The sequence below is a fragment of the Serinus canaria genome, chromosome 5 (assembly GCF_022539315.1).
Source record: "Serinus canaria isolate serCan28SL12 chromosome 5, serCan2020, whole genome shotgun sequence".
Taxonomy (NCBI): Eukaryota; Metazoa; Chordata; class Aves; order Passeriformes; family Fringillidae; genus Serinus; species Serinus canaria.
Window position 1 is genome coordinate 39,391,827 of NC_066319.1, and position 20,173 is coordinate 39,411,999.

Here is a 20,173-nt window from a genome sequence, read left to right on the forward strand (position 1 = left end):
AATCTCTCACTCAAGAACACCATCTGTAAGAAGCTGGAGAATGCAGCTGTGTGTGTCATTCATTGCCAAATTAAGTGTTTCTAGATTCTGAGTTGGCCTATATATACTATGAAGCTGGTTGATCCTCATTCCAACCACTGCCATGAGCCCAAGGAGAGAGTTGAGTGTGAACTTTATTAAGAAATACCTTCCAATTTTCCAAATCCTACAAAATACACTAATTAAAATTCCCCTCTCTAATATGCAGGATTATGCTGTGCTTGCAGAAAAAAAGTGCTTTGCTTCAGCAACTGCAAGTGGCTGCAACTCCTTGCACCCAACAGTGCAGCACTGACATAGCGCCCAGACTTACAGCGCTATTCCTTAATATTGAAGATGCTTCTCCGGGCTCCAGGGGTGGGCTCCTCCTGCCGTGTTCTCCTGGCTGGTCTCTGCTTCTTTGGGCAGTAGTCGGAGAGCTTTGGTGACTGCACTGGCTCAGAACTTGGCTCCAGGGTAGTCTAACAATAGGATCATGGATCATACCAATGCTTCTAGTGGTTTCAGTTTACAGTTTTAACTTTTTTTTAAATAGGTTCTTTTTTTTTTCCAAATAGCTGCCATGCTCTTGCCATCTTCCTAAGTCTAGTCAAATTAGGTTTAGGCTGGAGGGAGAAAAATTATGAAGAACAAGTCATAACTAAGTAAATACGTTTCAGTGTTTCCATACTCTTTGCCCTAATACAGTCATTCCTAAGATAATGCCTAATTCAAAGTCCCACCTGACTTTCAACAGAATCCAATTTAATAACAATAAAGCACAGTAATAGCAAAAGGGAGGAGTAATGATTTTGTTTTAAATTTAAATGTAACCTGATTTAAATACAATTTAATTTTAACCTTGTCTAGTGCTAGGCGTTTGTAGTCATGGCAACAAGATGATCTTTGATGTCTCTTTCAACCCAAACTATTTTATGATTTTATAATAAATATTGCTATTCCTGTGTTTTATCCTCATTTTATAGCATCTTAAACTTTGAGAAAGTAAGCATTAGTTTAATTAGCATCTTTGCCACTAGCAAAATTTTAGAATTTCCATGTTTTCCAAATTTTACACTTCAAAACTGCAAGCACTTTAACTGTATGTTTAACCTTAAGGACATGATTGAAGTCAGTGTGACTATTCAAATAATATATGGTAAGATCCTTGCTAAAGTGTTTACAGGACAGTTGGCTTTTGTCCTAAAGTTTCATTTTATTGATAACAATATGTAACGAGTCAAGTAATATAAGGCCAGTGGTGATGGTTTCAAAGTGGACGATCTTAGCTCTAGCACACATACGTGATGTGCCTCTGATAACCTAGAACATGGATTACCAGAGGTGTGTCCCACACAGTACCTGTTTTTCCTGCTGTAGATGGTCTATGTCTGCAAGAGGCAGCATTGAAGGTCTTCCATGAGCACACTGGAAGGGTAGCTTACAAGATGACAAAGCTTCAATAAGCCTGCAGCTCTCCTCCAAAGTCAAATGCTCATTAAACTTAATAGCTCCTGAAAAAGAGAGACACCTTCTTGCCCTTGCTGCCAAAGAGGACTCCACTTCCTTCTACAGCTGTGGTTTTCAGTGAAAACTTTGCCCGAGATTAGCTGACAGGCTGCAAAGGCAACCCAAAGGCTGCAGTGTGGCAGACATGGGACTTAGATCGGTTAGAGACTGCTGTATAAGGAGATCAGCTTTCCATGGCTTAAATTTTAACATAGTCCAAGTCTGACAGACGGTAAGATTATTACACTTTGGCATTTCAGTTAATTTTGCAAGAGGCAAATGGGCTTTTTATGTGTGTGTGTGTGTTACAGCAGAAATTGGATACAGTTCACAAATCAAGAAGTGTGAAACTAAGACAACAGTTAATAACAGTTTCATAAGCTTTAGTGGCTTTCCATGGCTGCCACGGCTAGGTATCACTTCTGAAACCAAGTGCTAGCCCTGCCACTGAGTCCATTCTCACAAGTGAGCACTTAAAGGTGTCCAGAGAAAATTCAAGCAGAACATTAGGGAGTTATTCCAGAGGTGTTTGCAAACTTTAGCCTTCACAGATGCACAAGACCATCTGCAATATGCTTTCAGCCGTGGGACTTTTTTAGACACAAAAACCCAAACCTATTGATTGCCAATTGAAAATTGAGACACTGTTGAGAAAACAGATACTTCTGGTTTGCATTTGCCCTTTCAGTGTGATCTTGTTGATACTGTATATGGCACAGGAATTGCAACAAGAGACTGGAGCTACTGCAGTCAAGACCAAGAAGGCCTGCTCATTGCCAGGTGCTGGAAAGCAACAGTTCCCTAAGAAGACGTAAATTTTTACCACACTCCTTCCAAAAGTACTTGAAATGTTGCAGGCACACTTAAACTACCACTAGGGATACTTAAAGGAAATGAAAAATTTGGAAAGAGTGGCTAAGTGCTCTTACCTGCATGCTTTCAAGCAGATTCTAGCACCTTCCCCCTTGGCCCATCATAGAGCTGTTATTTGAATGGTTTAGATTGCACACAGATGAAATGTATCTTAGAGCTGTATGTTTCACTGAAGGTTGGGAAGTCTGTTAGGCCCATACATTAATAAATTGGGGGACTATTGCTTATCCCTTAGTGGTTTCATGAGCATGAGCATTACCTCCTCATCCCTAAGAAATAGTCTTTAACCCTACAATACCTGCAAACACATCCAAACACTGCCTCAGGGAGGATGATGTGTAGAGACAAAGGGAAAAAAAAAAAGCCAAAAAAAAGACAAGTACAGTTTCCCTACCATGGCAGGCCTGAGAAGCTAACACCTTCAGAAATGTCAGAGGCAGTGTCCCTCGTGCTCCTCCTCTTGTGGTCCGCAATAGCTAAAAGCAGTAAGGGAACATCATGTCACTTTCCCTTTAATATGAGAAAAAAGAACTGTAACACAATGGAAACTAAAAATGAGGAAAAGCTAGGGCATTATTTAGCCCACTCTCTCATTTAAAGCTCAACAGGCTCCCTTTGATTCACACAGTAAGCACTGGATGTTACAGTCAACTCTAGAAACAGACAGCAACTCACCTCAACTTGTTCCTGAATAAGCTCCTAGAAAGAAAAAAGAAAAATGTCATCAGTTGCTATTTTTGCCTTCCATTCCCATACCCTACTTTGTTCACATCTGTGTATAATTTACTGTGTGACTGCCAGAATAACAAAAAGTGATACTGTTCATAGTACACTGATCACAGTGTGGAAGATCTAGGTGGAAGTCCTGACCTCCCACTGCAAGTAATCACTTCAGAAATTTCTCCTTCAAACTGCAGAACATCTGAAACAGTGGTTTTTGGAAAGCCCCACTGACCATGAAGAGATTTCATAGAAGCATCTTTAACATTGCTGATACATCAATATTATTTGTTATGACTTATTCATTTTACTGTTCCTTCATTTAATATTTTTTCTGTTCCTTCAAGCATTTACTGTCCCTTCAAGCATCCGTGTGCACTAAACTGTAAAAATATCTTTGCTATACACAGTTTTTCTTAGCTTCTCCACTAGTCCAAGTCTGAAACAGTCCTCTATCATTTCATTTATAGTTTAGTGATTTCAGTTTTGGGACTATTTAGCTACTAAAAGGGATAGCATTCACATTTGCCAGGCGACTTAATTGTCTCCTTCGCAACAGAGATCCTGTAATACCCTGGGCCATGAATAGACAACAAGACCTACTATCATAACTTCACCCGTATCCACAGCTGACCTCCACAATACTTTTAGTGATAGGTTGTCTCTTCCGTCGTAATTCGTTGGCTTCTCTTTCTATAAAACACATTGGCACTTTCCTCACAAGAATCAAGGAATTGTTTGTCTCAGGAAATGATAATTCAAGACCCAAGTCCTCCATATTTTTGTAGCAGCATCTGAGGAAAAAAAAAACCAACAGAAATAAGACATCAACCACTGTATCTATGACTCCACAGCACATGTAAATATTTCTGTAGTCCACATACATGGTTTCTCATATCACTTCCTGTAACAGTTTCCCATCTCAAAACCCATGCCTCATGAGATTCCAAGTAATTTTGCCTTTTCAGTTTACATTCAGACATGCTTTTTCACTCCAATCAACTGTGCATTTTTTATGTTCCACAACTACAAGATCTAAGGGTTCCTGTATTATGTGAAGAGAGGCTTTATTTCTAAATCTATAAATCTGCCTTTTCGGAAGATGCATGAGATGTCTGGTTCAACATACAAACATTCCAAATATTGAAATTTCACAGCATTTAGACTACTTTAATCTAAAAGAACTGTGATTTCAATTAACACATATTAGCCAATTCTTAAAATGGAAAAAATATTTTAAGAAATTTATGATGGTTTAATGAACTTTATATCCTGTTAAGCAAAGAGAATACAGGAAAGAACAACCTCTAGTTAATTATGACATATGTCAGCCTGTGGATGGAAAAATACACACAAAAATGAGACTTCACAGATAGATGAGAGTTTATCTTCAAAATGAAAACAACAGTAACAATATATACTTTATTAATTCAAGGAGTATTCACTGAAAACAAAGGTGGTAAAGGTTAGTTCTAGAAAGGAAATTCTTTGAGCAAGAAAAAGAAAAAAATCTAAACTTGCCTAAATCAATAATGAAAATAGTACACTTATTAGCCTCCATAAGAACATGGCTTGTGAAATTCTACTCAAAAAAAAAAAAAAAAAAAAAAAAAGACATATATAGCCTTCAGCAGGCTATACGGAAAGACAAAAAGCCCATTGTGAATGAAATTACAAAATCCAAGCAGCTATTGAAGTCAACTGGGCTTTTCTATTTTTTTTAATTATTATTAAAAGAAAAAATAAAGACGGAAGTTCAAGAGAGTCAACAGAACAATGCATTACTACAATGCCTAGAAGATAAATAGCAGAACCAAACTGCAGGTGAACCAGAGGTCCAGCTGAATGATTAAACTGAAGCAGAGCTGAAGTGAAAGGTCTTTTAGACAATTTATTTTATTACACCAAACTTTACCACAGAATACAGTCACAGTCTGACTAACAATAGAATTTAGATTTTCACATAATACTTTTAATTCATAACTTTTAAATAATGATAGTCTCACAGAGCAATTGCAAAGGGATGAACTGCTAATACAGATTAAAAATTATTAAGTCACACAATTAAAGTACTAGTGAGCTAGCACTAGTAAGCTTCTTGCTAAAAATCACAACTGGCATCCCTCTGTGCTGAATATTCAACCAGTGTCCTTAGAAGAAACACATGCCTTTTTGATTTACTTCCTTACTCAGTTTTGCAGAATGTTTGTGATTTACCTGATGAAAAAAGCAGCTCTCAGAATTTATTAGCTCTTTCAAAAAGCCTTTAATGCCACCACTTAAAAGTAGGTAAAAAAGGAAATGCGAAAGGTTGTCATGGATAGAGAAGGAACATCTATTATGATTTAGAGACTACGGAAGCAAGGTATGCTGGCAACAGATGGTCAGCTTCAACATGAGTCCTGATCTGTATTCTCATGATTGTTTATTAATGATGTGGAAAAGAAGAGGCATGGTCAAGCAAGCAAATTTGTAGAAAGCACAAAATTATTTTGGTCAGCTGAGACTAGAGACAAAGTTAAACTCAATCGGAATTTAAAACAAGTAGAAAAATGAAGAACGAAACCAGTAGGATGAATGAAAAATGGGCAGAAAAACTGAATTTACTCTAGAAGACAAATAAATACAAATTATCAGAATTAATTTAATCTATTTCTACTTTTGGCCGGCTTCTACGTAAACAACACAAATTGAAAAAATAACCCCCACTACTCTGTTTCTTTGCCTTGTCCATCCACAGACAAGCAGCTCACACAAGCTGCAGTAGCCAAAACAGGAGACAAAATATCAGGTGTACATATAATAAACAGAAAACACAGGCACAGCTGCAAAGCTACTGTACAAATCAATGGGATTCTCCCACTTGGTATATTGTATTCAATTTTAGCCATCCATTCTCTAAAGTAGATCTATTAGAAATGAGAGATATTCATAGATGAGTGCAAAAATAAATCAAAGTTGAACAAGAGGCATTACAAATACTGTGACGTTAGTAACATCATTGAGAAGTGGGAACAAGAAAAAATCCAAATATTACTGAAATATGAACAAAACTAAGCAAGTATATCCCTGTAATATGCAACAATCTTAACAAAGACTGAATCAGGAGCTGTTGAGCTTGCCACAGGAATCACAAAAAAGAAAAAAGAACAGTAATGAGGTAATACTGACAGAACCTCATCTGAAAATTCAGAACAATGCACTGAAAAAACCTCACAAATGCATGTGGCAGGTGACAGACAGGGATGTGGGGGAAAAGAAAGTTTGATGAGCGTCCAATAGGTCTGCAATAGTCCAACAAGAAATCTATATCTAAACTCTTGAAGTACAAAAGTTAAATATCCTAATTGTAGCTAGGTCACCATTCTGAAACATTTGGGAAACAGTGTTCATTAGTTACTCTTGGCAGTCACCTAGGAAAAAGGAATGTGTTTTTCAAGGATTCACAATACAGACTTTCCATACCCCATCCTCCTCTTCTCAAAAAGTGCCTGTAAAGTCAGTACCTAGGTCGACAGTCTGGGCACTGCACTCCTCTGTGCACTCCCAGGTCCTGAGCCCCAGACAGGAGGAACTGTTGGAAGCTGCTTTGGCAGTCTTCTGGCCCACACATGAAGGTTTACTTTCCCAGGGAAATCAAAGCACATTGCAAAGGCACAGAAATGGCACACCCCAGGGTTTTGTCTTGAGATGTTGTAACAATGTGCCTAAGAAGCCTATCTGTTTCCCTCAGTACAGACAGAGCCAACTGGGCTCTGCTCAGGAAAGAATCAACAGTTTTTCTCCTGAGTTTCATGGTAACAATATGTAGATATCTTCCTGATCAACAGAGCCATCCCCCAAAATTGAGAGCTATTTGTTACTACTAACCGTAGAAATCTTCTTTGCTCCTCAGTAACTTCAATCTCCAAAGGGGGAGAAATGGAGGATGACAGTATTTTCTTCTTGCCACATGCTGCAGCTTCCTTCTCATAGGAATCTGTGAATGAAACATTTAGAAGTATCCCTCTTAAAATATTTACGGAGGCATTACCCTTAATGACCCTCTGGTTTGGCATGTAATCCCCTGCTTGGATTAAAAAATGACCACAGAATGCCTTCTCTTGAAACTTGTGGAGGACTGGGAATGTCACAAACCAGACATCCAGTCTCTGGGGAAGGGTTGGTTAATGCCACTCTGTTTTTTCCCACCAGTTCCAAAAAAGAGTCACCCTAAATAGCAAAACAACCTACTGATATATTTGGTTCAACTCAGAGAGAACAATTTTTCCACAGAAAAGTCAGATATAAATGGAGTTAAAATACTATTCATTAAGCATTTCTCTCTTCAGTCTTTACCTTTTTTCAGTACCTGACCAAAAGGAGCAGAGTTCCTGGAACACTCGGCAGGAACTGCGCAGTGTTTGTTGATGTAAGAGAAGGTCAATGATTTTTAAGAACTTGATGGATGGCTATTGTGCTTTTTAACACTAAAACCAATGGCTAATGAGCTTACACAGAGGACTATTATCCCTTTGCAAACAGTCAGACTGTGGAAATTTTAGGCTTTAAGCACAGTATTCAGCTAAAAAGGAACCAAATGAACTAGACTCTTTACTCGGCATCCCATGTCTTATTCTTCACAGTATAACCACACAAACTTATTGATGTTGTTTTATTTCCTCTTCATTGTTTTTCCTATCAGTCTTCCTGCTCTTTCATTATGTCAGGACTATTTTAGTTCAATAGTTCTGTGGGTAGGGAGTATATCTTTTATTTTTGGAAAGGCTGTAAGAATTTTCAGCTGGCAATATTATGATTGCTACAGATACTGAATGTCTGCACTCTTCTAGGGATCAAGATAAAGGTGTCAAATGGATAGATATCCTATCAGTTCTGTACATCCCAGAGAGCTCATTTGTACTTTTCTGTGCACTGATTATCTTTGTTTCTTAGACACCTGAATCCTCACCTGCAATCAGCTGCTCCAAGCGGATCCGTTCATGAGCTGCATGTTGGTCCACCAAAATCAAGAGGTTTCCATCTAGAAACGTACCACAGCAGATGAGAAATAGGCAACTTTGTACCAGACAACTGCAGGGGTCAGCAAGAATAACCACTTCCCAGAGGCCAGATTTAGAAGATAAGTATCAGCTTGTTTCACAGAAACAAAGTAAGGAGGAGGCTGTGTTGGCAGAACATAAAGTTACTACAGAACAGAAATTCAGTGGTCCAAAATGGTGGTTAAATTAGGTAATTAAATTGAGTCATAAACTCTTGTCTATTGACATTTTCATCTAACTTCAGAATGAGAGCTTAGATCACCTATAAACTGTTCTGTTTGACAGTCTTTTAAAATGTTACAAAACCTACTGATTTTGAATGCCTTTTTTGTACAGCTTCAGAAAGCTTCAACAATGAATATGTCCAGACACTGTGAACAGAGCCTGAAAGATATTAGCAATTTGAGTACATCTATTTTTATAACATTAATCTGAAGGCGGTAGGAACACTCAACAATGTCCAAAATAAAGATAAAGAAGATCCAAGAAATTTCAAGCACAGACTAAGGTTTTCCTCTACTAACAATATCAGCCCAAGGCAAGAAGAGATTACAAATAGGACAGTGCTCCCTCTGCAGTCCACTTGACAGCCACCTCAACTTCATGCTATTAACCAATCTTACCTGCCTTTCTTTCCATTCCATTCCTAGTGTTAATTAAACAAGCGATAAATTTATTGTCCACTTGCTGAAGAACCTGTAAGATACTCATAAAACTCATTATAGAGCAGTACAATAATTTTTAAAATGAAGGCAAGCAGAAGAAACCACAATCAAAATGGATCAAGACCAGCAAATAGCTAGTATGATGACTAGAGGACTGGAAGCCACATCTTCCCTAACCCAAAAGGCCTAGCAAAACTAGACTGAGAAGCTATATAGTTATTCTTTTTCAATACAGTGAGGAACTAAATATGGAAAAGGCAGACATTATTTAAGTTAAAAATAATACTGGCAGAAGGTCAAATGACCATTAAATGGTCATGAAACAGTTCAGTCTGGATCTAAGAGAAAGTTTCAAAATATATTAAAAAAATTCCGGATAAACTTTTTCAAAGATAATAAAAAGGGCATGAGTACTAACTGTTCTAAGGTGAATTAAATGGCCATGTAGAAAGCTCCTTGAGTTGGGAATGAAAGCTGTGCACAGTGACTCTGAGTAATTGATCTGTTGATATCACCAAAAGAGAATGTAAACAACTTTTTTTAACTTGCTAATCATCTGCAGAAGAAAGGAAGAAGCTTTTTTCCCCTTCATTTTTTGATGTAGAATTTGCCTCTGTGACTTGATTCCACTTTCCCCTCAAGCATCAGAAATCAACCAGAGCAACATGCAATACTGAGATGAGGTGCACTATGCTTTCAGTATCTTATTGTTAGATTTCAAATATACAGATATGGTGTTATGGAGGAATTTCTCCCAATGTTACATAGACAGCTCACCCTGAATTCTGTTTCACAACATATGCATTGTTCACCTGGTAGGTAAAAATTAATGGATGACTCTATTTCTTTGCAGGGATACAAGACTAATGATTCTTTTTATTCTTTTCCTGTTGCATGATGCAACATTTTCTGCTTTTAATCTTTTGTAGAGAGATTTTTTGTCACTGGGATGGAAGAGAGGGAGAGAATCCACTCTGGCATTTCTACCCAAGCAAACCATCACATATGTAAGTTGAAGACTTAAATTTACATTAGCTTTAAAGCTAACACTCAAAACATTTGATTAAAAAACCACTGAAATAGTAAAACTTGATGTTATTATGCCACTATTAAAAATCACTTTTAAGTGCAGACATAAATTTAAGGGTGAAATTTAAGTTTTTCGATTAAATCTTGGATTTGATTTTGAAATCAATCTACTAAGGAATTAAATTTCTAAGGCAAAATACAGGACACATTTAAGAGAAATATGAACTAAGAAAATGCCTACAACAATTATAAAACCTGTGCTTTGAACTATCATTTAGTTAACAATGTTTCTAAGTAGCAGTAACAGGCCTGTCTCTTGATTTTGATCTAATCATAGTAGTCAAGTAACTTTAGAGTCACTTGCAGGTAGCTGATTAACCACGAGATGATACTAGGATATGGCATGACACACATGTCTGCTGGTATCACACATGACGAAGAATTCTCTTAGTGCTTGTGAAAATTAGGAATGTGAACTGCTTTCTCGGATATTTCTTTCCTACAGGTAGAAACATCAGCAAATCCCATCTGCTGAGTAGGATTTTGGGGATGAAAGCTAGTAATAGAAGATATTGTACCTGCATTGAATGAACCATGTCTTTGGTGAAACGATATGGATACAAGATATTGTGAATTTTCACAGCCAGACTGTCAGCCTGACCGCTGGTCACATCAACTGCAATCTGTAAAAACAGGACTCCACATCAACGAAAGGCTCAATGGTGCGGCAAAAACCCCCAAACACACAGCAAGTACTCCCAATGAACCAGTTTTAACAAAAACTGGAAATAACTGTGCTTTTCACAAACCAAGCTTTCTATATAAGAATAACAGCAACTCAAAAAATCATCTGGCAATACCTGTGTTTCTACTCCCATGTATCTTTCCGATTTGGCTATTACCTGCTAATTTCAATGCATCCAGCTGATTCCAAGTACCTCTCAAAAGCTGAAGTTAATGATCAGCCTACGTGAGCTCTCAGGGGATGGCATTACAAAGGATGCATTACCCCAGAATGAGTCAGAGCACAAGTCACTGCAAGGACTGAACAGAAGTGCTCCCTTCCAGAAACTCACCAGCAGGTGGTTTGCAGCTCCATGCCTATTGTTTGCAGGTGGAAATGGTTACATACATATGTTTACACACACACAACACGAAGATTAAAGATAATGCTACCTCATGACAGCAAAGGAAGTTTATCTAAAAGCTCCAGCATTGTTTCCCTCTCACATGCTGTAATCCTGCCAGGCTTTAAAAACAGCTATGGTAAAATACACTTTTAAGACCTATTCAAACCTGGGTTATTTTATCTCTGTCCACAAAGCAGACAGACACTATATTACGATTTTGCCATTTGATGACTTTTAATTTTGAGATTACTATCTCAAAAGAGAGAGTAGACAGAGTAAGAGTAGAGAGAAAGACAGTTTACAATGTTTTGATTTTGGAATTATGTAAAATGAAAGATTAGCCTGATACCTGCCTCTCTTTGAATAAACTCACAAAATGACATGCATCTAAACAGTCTATAAAAAGCAAAATTTCCATGTCCATAGTGTAATATATTCCTTATATGCAAGAATCATTATATTTGCAATTTTGGACCCAGTGTCAGAAAATAACAAAAATCTAAAATTAATCCTATTTCAGCATGAGATGCAAGGTAATACTTACCTCTGGGCAGGGAACAAAAACAGGATTATCCCATTCCAAAAGCAATGACTGGAGGGAGTCCCCTTCAGTATCTAGGAACAAACACATAGATAATACAGGAACTGCCACCATCTGTCAACAGAATGTTCACTGGGGACCTCAGCCTCACACAAGTATTATTTCTTTTTTTTTTCCTTCATAAAAAGGGGAGCGTGTACAATAAATAATGGAACATGGCACTAGGCTTCTGTACTGTCTGCTTTAACTAGGAAGGGCAATGTGCATCTTTCTGACTCCTAAAAATACTGCAGCACAATTCAATAGGCCTGGAAAAGGGCTGGAGGGATGGTAGGGAAACAAAGACCTGTTTAGCTACCCACTCCCTCTGGACAAAGTTACATACCAAAAAGATTATTTCATCCTTTCCACTGAAAAAAAAAAATAGTGTGAGGATTGAAGCTATTTTTCACATTCCAAGGCTGGAATGAGTACAAAGAAGTGAGTAAGTAATTATTCTTTAAACTCATGACATAATTCAACAAAGAACTGGGTATTTCATCCTGTAAATAAGTATTCTTTAACCTGCCTTCAACCCAAAAAATTTTTTTTCCAGTTCTAGATCTGAGATGACTCACACAGTCCCATTGTTAACAGACCTTGAGTAATTCTGGTTCCTGTTGTGACATCTGGGAGAATTTTTTGATTTTTTTTTTAACACAGAACACTGTGTCCTGGAAAGCTGGCCCTACCTCTCACATTCTGGCTTGTCTGAGTCTTCTCTTTTTGAGGTCTAGGAAGGAAGGGAAGCACAATCTCACTTCTAAAGGGATGGCATCTGAAGTGAAACCCTAAACAAAGAAATAAATTCACTGCTGCATAATAAGCAGCAAGCAAAATCAGTAAAAGCTATACATTTATCATATTCTTATAAAGGAGCATGTGCTTAGCCCTGTAAAATTTTGAGTATCGCGCAGATTTTGCAACCTAATATTGAGAAATAACAACACATATGTAAAAAGATGAGAATTATCAGACATACACACCTTGGGAAATGTAAAATTGTTACCATGGTTTCTGCAGGACTGTATTTAAAAATTGGCTGCTGCCTTAAATTTGTAATAATTATTTCCAGAATTAGTGCAACCAGAAGTGTTTTCCTCAAAAAGAAAGGACACATATAGTAGTCTATCAGAGATCAAAACATTGTTAAATTCCCTCTGTTAAGGAGCTGCAAAACTGTGAGTCCATCACCATTCCAATCAATACTTAACACAGTTATCAGGAATTTGTAAAACTGAAAAATGTAAGTCAGTGAGCCCACATGACATAACAGAAATAGTCCAACAATATGTTCTCACCCACCCAGAAATGATTTAATTTTACAAACTTGTATTGTTATCAAGAGTATTAAGAAAAGCGGCTCAGATTTCCAGCACATTGGTAAACATTTCACCCTTCCTTTGGTACAATTCAGTCTTCTATTTTCTGTGAAATAATAATGAATTAATAAAGTTCCTTTCTACCAAGAAATCAAGGGTGTGCATTCAGGAAAAGAGGCAGAATGATAACACCAAAGAAAACCAGCTGTGTGCTGATAAGCTCAGTGTGAAAAGGCTCTATAAAATCAGACTCCACAGACTCCTGACTGTTGGCTCCATTCCAGTGAGGAGTACTGACCCTAGGGACTAAGAATCCAAACCGGCAGCCCAGCACTGGAGAGTAACTCAGCATCCCATTGTCACAAAACCCAGAGGAAAGGACAAAATGGCCTGATGTAGTTCTTGCTAAACTGTGGGAAACTGAAGAATGCTGCCTACTTCAGACTCTGGCAGAACTTTTATAACTATTGTCATGAAAAGACAATATCTCAAGTTCACAGAAGAATGTATCATCTGTAACAACACAAGCCCAGTATTTTATACATGTAATAGACAAAGAGCCATCTCCCTGCTTTTTCTTGAAGGAAAAATCCTTGTTCAAGATATATATTGTTCAGAAAGGTAGGATTTACTTGCTCCAAGGCTGGTGAGACTTCAGACTTGGCAGAGATATTATTATGATTCTTCTGACAAGTAACATCAAAAAAGGTGGGAGGATAGTAAGGTATATACTTCATGCAGGCAAACCCCATACAATTACCATAATTGAGCATTCATTTTCACTTGCCTCAGTTAGATCATGAAGATATACCAGTGTAATGACACAGCATAATGTAAGGAACAAAAATTACAAATATAGCTGGCATAACAACAAAGACCAGGTTGAACTAGGATAGTTTCCTACTACAAATGCATTGTTCAAAAACACATCCAATAGTGAAACGAAGTTTGATGAACTTTCCTGTAGCAATCAGTTTAATCAGTATGAAGATGCCTGGGTCTGGCCTACAAAATCCAACATCTCTGTTGAGCACGTGGCTTGTGGCTGGAAAAGATGACAGACAGCCACTGCTGTCCCAAAAAAGAGGGTATGGATTTTTCTTACCTACTTCCACCTACTGCTAAGCAGTGTAACTTCCCTAGAACTGTGCATGAGATGCTATTCTTAGAGGCTATGAAATTCTAAGTAAACACCATGGGGTTACTGACACTACTCTAAAAACCAAAATGAAAGCATACAAGTGAGGAAATTATTCTGCTCCTGGGTCTTAACAGCAGTCCAAAACAGTGCTCAACATTAAGAGACGTGAATGTTGTGTTAGGACACCGTTATGTTTATTCCTATGGCTGAAAGGAGCAAACATCCTTGGCTTCAACAACATATGAAAGAATGTGTTTGTTGAACTTTGAAAACTTAGGACCTATAGGATCTAGCCACAGATCAAACACCTCGTGAGGATTTGGGAGGTGCAGCTCTTAACCTAAGTAAAGAATAAAATCAGACATGTTGTCAAAGAACTGGCAGAGTTCAGAAAGACTGGCACCACTGATACAACAGAGAGTAACACCAGTGATAAGGCTAAGAACTGTGCCATGGGAGGTAAAAACACGCAATACAATATATGTCTTTAAAGCCTACAGACTGTACATCATCTGAAAGCATAAGAGTACATGAGGTATTATCTCTATAAACATGAATGCACTATCCAACATTTTGGATAGAAGGTCAAGTTCTGCATCTCAGGGCTTTGACAGGTTACTAAAGAGTACTGTGGGCAACAAAATTGATATACCAGAGAAACTAAAATGTTAGTCAAGGAGTGTATATTTGCACTTGCAAGTAGTCTGGCTTAATAAAAACTTGCATCAAATTTTCTTCAGTAGAACACAATAGATATTAAAAGCTTTTGGCATCAATTATTATACATAAATGGGAATAGATCAACAACTGAAACACTTCCTGCACCAGTGTTTCTGTGACTGGTGAGAAACAATGAAGTAACAGATAAAAATGGAACAAACCAAAGGCCATGACAATTGATTAGACAAATTTTTTTACATGATAACTAGAAAGAAGCCCAAACTAGTTTTTCAACATAATTTATATAGTAGAAAAAGTCTACACCAAGAATGGCTGCATCTTCACTCATAAAATCTGCCTACAGACAGAATGAACAACAACCAGAACACAGATATATCCCTTGAAGAGAAAATTATCAAAGACAGTACTAGACAGACAAACTAGATCAGAAATATTCAGAAAGTCAAAATCCAACAGACAGATCTGCAAAGACTCATGAACACTGTGCCCCTGAAAAAATAATATAATGCAGGTTCTTTCACTAGTGGAAAAGGTCCACCATCAAAACAGCAACAATGCTGTACAACATCTGCTGCAAAGTGTGAAAGAACAGCCTGCCTTCTAAAATCCACGGACAGGAAACTACTCATTCTCAATGAAGTTAGATTTTTTATTCAACTTTCAAGGGTTGCTTTAAATTTTGTATGCAGTTTGAAAAAAGATCATTTTAATATAAGGTGCTCTTTAACAAAACATTCTTAGAAACATAACTGTTTAGGGCAAAATGGTAAAAAACGGGACTTTTCTGGTACACTTACTTTGAAGTATGTTTCTCATTTTATATGTGACAACAGTTATATGTAACTGTTATCACAGAGAATGTCATGATGCCCCGTGAAAACTAGGCAGCTATCTGTTAATTGTCATGATACTGACATTTCTTTTTATCATTTTATTTAAAAAACTCTTTTAGTATCTTTACTGTTAATGATTTACTGTCTCCGTAGTTCCCAACACTTTGTTTTCCATGCAGCTATTAGCTATAAGGTAGTGACTAATTCAGTAAAAGCTCTTAGATGCTGCCAACAAGATTATTTCATGCGCCTAGAAGAACAGTTTTCCTCATCCCATTTTTACAACCACCACCCCTCTTACCATTCTCTGAAACAACATTTACAGCCATTGTTGTTATATCTTGAATGCAGGCAGTTTGAAATCCTTCACTAGGAGGAGTGCCGTAGGTGCTGAGTCCAGTTGCTTTATTGATGTACACTGTCTTACCCGATAAAGCATCAAAATCTTGCAGCCAGACAGAACGTGAATCATTCCTGGGATTGGCTGTGCTTGTGTTGTCAGTAGATAATTCCAAGTTCCTTTGTAAGGTCACATGGGGAACCTCAATATCTTTCGTATTTTGTTCTGAGGATTCACCTAACGTACTTTTCTCTTTACAGATGATGTTAGTACAATCATTTTTAGCAGGTAATGCTAAAACTGAAGAGACTGTGTATTCTCCTTCCATACTGCTGAGTGGTGATGAGCTGACAGGACTCTTCACAGACTCTGCTATCACACCATCTGACTGTGAGCACACAGCCTCCTTAGAAATGCTGGACTTACACTCCCTCATTTTTTCCACTGAGGATTTATATGTTTGACAAACATTATACAAAAAATCATTATTTGAGGATTCACAATCAAAAGAGTGGTCATCTTTTCTATTTGAGTCTGTTTGGAACTGTTCATCAAGTTGTTCTACTTCTTTGTGACCAGTTTTCATTCTGGACAGCTTGGATGATAATGATCCTGGAGATCTTTTACAACTTGTAGTCTTGATACTAACCAGAGAGTAATCAGACAATGTCAAAGGACTCTGACAAAGGGCTCGTTTGTCCTGTGACATTTCTCTACTGCAAAATAAAGTATTTTCCAAGGAACCAAAACCTTGGCTAATATTATTAGAATTGGAATCTTCTGCAAGTGGAGTTTCACAACTGCCGAAGTTATCATGATTGCCATTCCCATTCTTTGAAAAGTCACAGTTAGTTTCTGAATTAAGAACTGGGAGACCACATTCGTTTCGCTCTGATGTGGGTGTTGGTAGCATGGGCTTAACTCTCCCATAATACCTCCTGAACTTCTCTAATGATCCCAGCTGTGTGGACAAGCTCACTTTCTTAGAGGGCTGCGATCTTGGCACAGCTATCTGTCTTCTAGTGTTTTTGAGAACAATTTTCTTGCGAGGAATACCTGAAGAAGTTGCCAGTGGCAATTCCGTATTGTTCAATGTTTCATAAGGTCGTTTACTGGTAGGCATAGCTATCTCCTCCCTCACCCGATGTGACAAAGCTTTGTTCTCATGACCACCAGACTTGCATACTTCTCTGGTAATAGAAGCTGTATATTCTTTATTAGTATTGCTGGAAATACCCCTAGCATTTGAAGACTGAATCACAACATTCACTTTGTGGTCAAAAATATCCTTGGCACTGACAGGGCCAGGCCTACACTGTGTGTTTGATGCAAGATTTGTTTCTGTCTGTTCACAGTCATGTGGGGATTCATTTTGCATAACACTTTTTATGAGGTCTGTAAGGCACAACTTTAATGGTATTGAACTAACAGCCCCTCTTCTGGCATCATCTATCTCTTCAGCTGTTCCCCTGTTTCTTCTTGCATTACACAGTCTTATTATTGAACTTCCAGAGACAGTTTCAGGTCCCACTGCTGTTTCAGTGGGGTCTTCTCTCTCAAGCATTGATTGAATAACATCCTTATTTAAGACAAGAACCTTATTGCTTTCCTGCCTTACTTGACCTTGCTGGCTGCCCACACCGTTTATATTATTCTCTGCACAATCCCCTAGGTCACCACAACCATCTATTTCTCTTATTTCTGATCTGGCTCCTCCACTGAAAGAGGAACAAAGACATTCTGAAGGTTTCGGCTGAGTATCAGATACTTTTTGGGAACTGTTAGTGTATTTTGGCTTCTGTTCTGAGGTATTTGATTTAATTAAATCAGAAACTGTGTCATCTTTGCTTGGCAATGGAACCTCTGCTTTATTGTTTCTACATGGATCAGATGATTCAGCAGTGTTCTGAACTGGGGCACTTTTAGTTTCCTGTACATTTTTACTTGACTCTATAAGACTTGAACTTTTTTTCCCAGTAATGGATTTCCTCTTGACATCTTTTGATTGCAAGCTACATATTTCATAAGAATCCACAATTTCATTGCATGCTTTCTTAAAATTTTCCTGGATGCTCTTCTCATCAAGAATTGAAGGCTTCAGAACTGGAACATTATGTAAACAAAAGTCATTGTGTTCATTAAATTCTCTGATGTCCTCACTACATGGTTCAATAAATAAATGCTCTCGTTTCAAAAATATTTTCACTCCTTCCTCTATGCAGGTTAGAAGAACATCCCAGTTCTGGAACTCAATTAGAGTCTTTGCAGGCTCCAGGCACACATCATAGTCACTGTATGCACAGGTTACATTGAGAATAAAGATCCCATACAACTCTGGCCCACAGCGATGGCGACCGAGACTTGAATTAGCCTGTCGGCTTGCAGGGACACTTTTTGCCTTGCAAATTACACTTTCTTTTCTTAATAAAAAATCAATTAGTTTATGTAGTCTTGTCTTTAAAACAAGCCTCCTATTCACATATAAGAACTGCATATTCTTATTGTAATGTCCCTCAGTACTGATAAAACCACTTATTTCAAATCCCCCAGACTTGTGATTTATTTCTCGCAACTTCTGGGATCTGCCCAGTCCATAAATCTGACAAAACCGAGAGTATACATCTCTTGTCTTTGGGAGCTGAAGCACCATAGAACAAGAAGCATCATTTCTTAAAGAAAGAGAAACAGAAGGATGCATTAGTGAAACAGCCTCTACCTTCTGTCTCACTCTCTCAATTTCCAGCACAGGATCCATGCACTTCCTCCTCACTGGTAACTGATGGAACAGATTGCACACGGTGACTGTAGTTCCACCACTTGGTCTGTTCAATTCAGCTTCACATACTTCCAGTGCTTGCCCATTGTGAAACAGTTTCATATATGTTTTTGCTGTCCTGCTGGTCTTAGATGAGATTTCCAGTATACTGGCCATGTTGGCTATACTTGCCAAAGCCTCTCCTCTGAAGCCATAGAAAGTCAGGTTCTCCAAGTCTCTCACTGAGCTGCACTTACTGGTGAAGTAGCGCTTTCCAACAGACCTTAAGTCCTCCTTCCCCATCCCGGAGCCATTGTCCACCACCTGGATCTTAAAAGCTTCCAAATCCACCCTGATAGCTATACATGTTGCTTTGGCATCGATGCTGTTGAGGACAAGCTCCTCAACACAGTGTCCGAGTGAGTTGACACTGACTCCAGAACGCAGCCTGGCTCGCACATCTTCCACCAAACGTTTGATCATGTCAGAATCTGATAGATGAGAACCAGGAGAAACTGCAGGGAGCTCACTGCTCCATGTTCCTTAAAACACGGAGAGACAAGGGAAAAAAATTAAATAAGTACAAACTAAAGACCTGAAAAGACTTTGATTTATTTTATTCACCCTCATAAATACACTTTTCTTAGTTTTCTTGGCATTAGGAGGCTTTTTCTGTGATTACTTTCATGCTCATGCTCTGAGTACACATTGTCAGTGCGTTCAGGGTAGACGGAGAGAGCCTGAGGCTAAGCTCCTTACTAACAACATGCTGTGTTCTCAAACTTAACATATCCAAATCACACTCCCACCGTGTGATGCAAAACTCAAAGGACCTGCAAGCAAAAGGTTTCTACTGCAATTTTCATCAGAATTATAGAGTAAATATCACCAAGAACTGGGCAGAAAGCTGCTTTGCTCCTGTTTTTACATCCCCACAAAAATTGACATTCCTGGTCAAATAGCATCTGCTGCTACTTGCTACTGCAGGAAAGGAGTAAAGCAGGCTTGCCAATGGGTGTCAGGCACAAAGAGCAAGCTGTTTTTGCGAAAGAGAACCCACTGTTTTCAAGTCCTCGGCGCCTACTGGTTTCCTAGTGGCATTCAAGGGGCCTGCAAGCCGTGCCTGGGGATCCGGTGCCGCCGCTGTGACAGGTCTCCCGAGGCTCCCTGGCCCCGGGGGCTGAGGAGGGCAGCACGGAGCCGCGGCTCAGCTCGCCACCACACCCTGTGCGTGCCCTCCCCTCACAGCCGGAACGCCCTCTGCTTCCTCTTCCCGGCCGCCCCGGGCCCCGCTCCCGCGTCCCGCCCGGGCCCCCTCAGCACCCACCGGACCGGGGCGGCCCCGCAACGGCCGCGGCGCGAGGCCGCCGGGGCCGGGCCGCCGGGCAGCTCGCGCGGGGCGACGGCGCGTGCGCAGCCGCGAGCGGGCGGTGCCCGTCTAGGAGCACGCCGGGAGTTGTAGTTCCCGCCCGCCTGGGCCCAAGCAGACCAGGGAAGGCGGGAGCTCGGCCCGGCTGCGGGAAGCACGGCTTTCC

General features: G+C 39.0%; 1 protein-coding gene across 3 annotated transcripts; it reads right to left on the reverse strand.

Moving 5' to 3' along the window:
* Positions 1–155: 155 nt before the first annotated feature.
* MLH3 (mutL homolog 3) lies at positions 156–20,083 on the reverse strand. Of its 3 annotated transcripts, none has more exons than XM_050975591.1 (13): positions 19,966–20,083; positions 15,845–19,180; positions 12,259–12,357; positions 11,531–11,601; positions 10,435–10,539; positions 8,786–8,858; positions 8,072–8,143; positions 6,991–7,099; positions 3,755–3,914; positions 3,076–3,099; positions 2,795–2,876; positions 1,381–1,532; positions 156–644 (listed from the first exon to the last, which is right to left on the reverse strand). In XM_050975591.1, the coding sequence occupies exons 2-13, from the start codon at positions 19,119–19,121 to the stop codon at positions 567–569; spliced, it is 4,302 nt and encodes a 1,433-aa protein (XP_050831548.1). In that variant the 5' UTR covers positions 19,122–19,180; positions 19,966–20,083; the 3' UTR covers positions 156–566. The 3 variants fall into 3 exon arrangements, with proteins under 3 accessions (XP_050831548.1, XP_050831550.1, XP_050831549.1); XM_050975593.1 differs by lacking the exon at positions 19,966–20,083 and adding an exon at positions 19,699–19,948; XM_050975592.1 differs by lacking the exon at positions 12,259–12,357.
* Positions 20,084–20,173: the final 90 nt, after the last annotated feature.

What these genes read in the sequence shown, in the direction of transcription:
- MLH3 (XM_050975591.1), bottom strand. Translation starts at nt 19,121, where the DNA reads ATGATCAAACGTTTGGTGGAAGATGTGCGAGCCAGGCTGCGTTCTGGA. An exon ending in TTTTTGTTCCCTGCCCAGAG is followed by an intron (nt 10,540 to 11,530) that starts GTAAGTATTACC and finishes CTGTTTTTACAG; the next exon opens with ATTGCAGTTGATGTGACCAG. An exon ending in CTTGGAGCAGCTGATTGCAG is followed by an intron (nt 7,100 to 8,071) that starts GTGAGGATTCAG and finishes TTTCATTCACAG; the next exon opens with ATTCCTATGAGAAGGAAGCT.